A 4,024-nucleotide genomic window follows, 5' to 3' on the forward strand; every position below is an offset into this window, starting at 1 on the left:
TGGTGAGGCAGGTGCGGAGGGGACAGCCTGGGGAAGGACTGAGGGGCAGAGGGCTGAGAGGGCACAGTGAGCATGGAGAGCAGGCTGAGAAGACGAGATGCTGAGAGGTTATGACTCGATGAAGGTGGTCTGAAGTGTATGAACAGGGAAGTCTGGCACTTGTGGGTCGTGGCAAGATCCGGGGTCTGGCCATCTCTGAAGGAGCGGAGTTGAGATGGAGGAACTGAGAAGGCAAGTGCTAGAGGGGTATGAATATATGTGCGGAAGTCTCCTACCACGAGGTGGGAAAGAAGGAAGAAAGCTAATCTTTCTCAGGATGTCTTAAGGTCACAGCCTAAACGAGTCAGTGAGGGAGCTGTGAATAGCAGCCGGGTCTCCTGGCCTTCGCATCTCCCTGCTGGGGGCTTGCTTAGTCTGCTTGAAACATGGCTGGATGCTCCGGGGCCCTGCTGGCTGCTGGGTGGGCCGAGCTCCAAGCGGCCAGGGCTCAAAGGAGCCCAGCCAGGAGGTGGGATTGCCCCCAGTCTGTGCACACCGTGAACAGGGGAGAAATGGCTGAAGTGGGGCAGCTGACCCAGAGTTGGGGGTGCTTCTGGTTGAATGGGGAGGGACACAGATCCTGGACACCGCCCCAGTGCCCTCTTCCAACAGTGCCCCAAAAGCCATGGCTGGGAAGCCATCATCGTCATCATTGCTCAGCATGAGAGCCGTGGGGGCTCCCCAACGCTGTGGGAGCTGCAGGGCAGGAAGGCCAGGGACTTGGGCCTCCGCTGTGGAATGTGGGGGTGGCAAGGACTCTGGAATCCCTGCAGCCCATAGGTTCCAGAACAGAGGTTGGAGCCCCAGACTGGTCAGTTTTTTGGGGGTTGGGATGTAGCTGGTCTGCCAAGCCTTGACCAGGGCACTGCCAGCCTGCTCTTTGTTCATATTCTTCTACTGGGTGAGAGCCCCAGCTGTGCAGTAAGACACGTGCCATCCTCTGCTTCCCAGTGCCTTTCCTCTGCTCTGAAGATTCCAGGTTGGGAGGCGTCTGTTCAAGGGTGCTAGCTGGTTGGGCAAATGTTCTAGATTCCTGAAAAGGGCCCCCAGGGTAGCACAGCTTGGGCCTGTCCCATCCGGGGTGTCCTGGTGGGGAGGTGGGCAGAGCTCACGGGCACCATGCTTGGGGCAGGCGCTGATTCAAATCTCCACTGTGATTTCTTTGCTGTGCTTGGTCCCACCAGGGCTCAGAAGTAAGTCCCACCCCAACCCGCTGGGGTCAGTTGCTTGACCATACCTGCATGGTTCTGCATCAGGGGAGGGACAGGGGAAGACACGATCCAGCCCATCTTTGGCCATGAGAACCACCAGGCAGCCCCTTCTTCCCCCTCCCCAGGGAGAGTCCAGACCCCCCACCCCAAGGATAGGGCCCAGGACCTAAAGACCAAGCTGGTCTGAATGGGCGGGCCTCCTGGGGTGAGGGATAGGCAGAGGGTGTCGCAAGCCCACTGCCTGGCTGCAGTGGGGCCCAGGGCGTTTGCTCAGGCCTAGGTGCAGGGCAGCTTCTGCCCTGGGGCTGGTTTAGGACAGAAGGGGCTCAGTGGCATAGCCAGACACCATCACCTCGCACCTTAGACATCTGGGCATCATCACCACTGGCCTGGCTTTGGGTCCCAGGTGCTCCCTCTCTGGGAGGAGGGAGGGAAGGGAGGCAGCCCCCAAGTCATGCCCTCCCTCACTGTTCAGTCGCCATGCCCCACACCATGATGCCAGCTTCGTTTCTGACTCCAGGTGGATCACAACTAGGAGCGGAAAGAGTGGAGGAAATGAGGGGGCCCGGGGCAACTGCCCCTGGAAACCCTCCATTGCTCTACAGGCTGCCCCCTCCCACCTCATTCTCCCGCTGCATGTCCTGTGAGGTGTATCCCCTGGGGCATCTGCATGAAGGGGTTGAGGCCCCTGGGGCCACCCCCAGCTCTGGCCCCGAGTCTCACTTCCTTGTCCCTCTCTGCCCACCCCCACCCCCGTGCCTCTGCAGGCTGAGGAGTGTAAAGATGGAACAGAGAAAGTTGAGTGACCAGGCTAACACTCTGGTGGACCTGGCTAAGGTGAGGTGGGCCCTGCCCATGCCGGCCGGGGTGGGAGAAAGTGGCACAGGGTGCTGGGAGGGAGGCTTTTTCTCTCTGGACAAGCTGAACTAGTTTTTATCCCATCTGTAAAGAGGATTTCTGCGCTGGGGATGGACAAAGGGATGCTTTTTCCCCCTGCGATTCTTTCCAGTTCTGGAATTCTGTGGCTTCCAAGGTCCAGGGTTTTTTGAGTAAGCGAGTGCCAGCCAGCCTCTGAAGTGTGGGTGAGGCCCTGTGCCCAATCCTGGCAGCAGGGCTGGAGGGGAGCAGAGGAGGGTCTGTACCTTAGAACTGGCTTCCTGGCAAACTCAGAGAAACCGAGGCCCACGAGCCAAAGATTGATCTGAGTTAGCATGGCTAGTAAGCGTCCAGAGCCAGGACTTCACCTCCAGCCCCTGACCTCTCAGGCTGGGATGCCTTCCTCCCGGGGCCTCTAACCTTGTCACCCGTTCTCCTCAGACCCAGAACGTCATGTATGACATGGTGGCTGAACTCCAGGGGCGCAGCGAGGACCTGGAGAAGCGGATCACAGCCCTGGAGACCAAGCTGGACGCTCTGGGGGCCACCCTCCAGGCTCTGCCCGGCCTCATCACCCAAGCCATATGCCAGGTGCCGGCCATGGCTGGGGACTCAGGCACCGGGACCTCCCCCCGCCGGCGCCTGGCCCCACTGGCCCCAGACAGTGGGTGAGCCTGCGGCGGCTGGGGCAGGGAGACTTGACTCGGACCTTTTATGTTTAGCCATTGTGTGGCTGATCTCATTTGCTTTTTCTGTAAAGCCCTGTACAGTTATCTCTCTTGGAGTTCAAGATGCTGGAGTGGAGCCCGGCCTACTTCAGCTGGGGCCCTGAGCCCTGGCGGCACCTCCTCTCCTGGTCTGGGTCCCCAGGGCTGAGGGCACTGGCTCCCCCCCGGCTGCCTCTCCCGCCTTCCCTTCCAAAACCCCAGTGCTCCCTCTGAGGGGAGGGAGCCTCACAGCAGGGACTCAGCCACTGATGCAATTTGGAAATGGGGGGCCCCCCCCCAGATGCTGAGCCCTCTTCCTTCCCCCAAGCCCTGTTCCACTGGCCAGCTTCTGATGTCAGGGTCCAAGGGAGAGAGAGCCTTTGGGTCTTTTGTTTCTTGGGCACCTGAGAACTGACTGGAGTCTTCGTGGAGAGTTGGAGAAGGCTTGAGTGAGGCCTCTCTCTTCCCAACCCCTCCTCCCATCCCAGGGGAGGTGGTGGGGTAAGAGGTTGGCTGCTGGCCCACTTTCAGATCAAGTGGGACGTGTAAAGGAGCCACGCCCTCCCTCCCCTTCCTCTGAGTCCCGACACTATGGGGTTGAGGTGGGGGTGGGACAGGTTTGCCCTGGCCTATGGTGAATATGGAAGGGTGGGAAGGGGAAAGGGGGGGGGGGGGTCAGGAAGTAGATGAGAAGAAGAAAATGACTAAAAGCAGGCCTGAGACCCCAGTGTTCTTCCTCCTCTCCTGGAAGGTCCCTTCCACTTCTTTCCTAACACCTTTCTGACCCATGGAGGCTGACTTACACAAGGGCCTGGCTATAGAGTTAAAACTGTATGGGGGTGGGGGTGGGGGTGGGATGGGGAAGGTTTCACTGCCATTAGCTCCTACTTTGGCTCAACATCTCAGCTGACCCTTCTCTGGCTCACTGGACCTTGTAGGGCCTAAGGGAGAGGAAGGAGGCTCAATGGTGGCCAGCTAGAGGTCCACAAGGGAGGGAATGAGGCTGGATGGCCCCCTGTGCCCTCTCCCTCCTCCAGGCCCCTCCCTGAGGGGGCCCCACCTTGACACCCCCCGGCCGACTCAGAGGCCAGGGCCCTAACCGATCTTCAGCGCCATCCAACACTGCTTAAGCACCCATCGCCTGCAAAGCTTTGTGTGAGACCAAAGGTTCTTAACCTGGGGCCCACGGGG

General features: G+C 59.8%; 1 protein-coding gene across 5 annotated transcripts in view; it reads left to right on the plus strand.

Annotated features, from left to right (window-relative positions):
• KCNN1 (potassium calcium-activated channel subfamily N member 1) overlaps positions 1-3,666 on the plus strand; it is a 36,458-nt gene extending 32,792 nt beyond the window's left edge. For 2 of the 5 annotated variants that reach the window (XM_027853237.1, XM_027853239.1), the window contains exon 8: positions 2,568-3,666. In XM_027853237.1, the coding sequence (XP_027709038.1) occupies positions 2,568-2,958 (391 nt within the window). In that variant the 3' untranslated portion in view covers positions 2,959-3,666. Of the gene's footprint in view, positions 1-2,017; positions 2,088-2,567 lie in introns of all 5 variants that reach the window. The other 3 variants (XR_003568344.1, XM_027853238.1, XM_027853242.1) reach the window with 3 other exon arrangements.
• The last annotated feature ends 358 nt before the right edge of the window (positions 3,667-4,024 follow it).

Source organism: Vombatus ursinus, unplaced genomic scaffold (assembly GCF_900497805.2).
Source record: "Vombatus ursinus unplaced genomic scaffold, bare-nosed wombat genome assembly UNPS02009918.1, whole genome shotgun sequence".
Classification (NCBI taxonomy): domain Eukaryota; kingdom Metazoa; phylum Chordata; class Mammalia; order Diprotodontia; family Vombatidae; genus Vombatus; species Vombatus ursinus.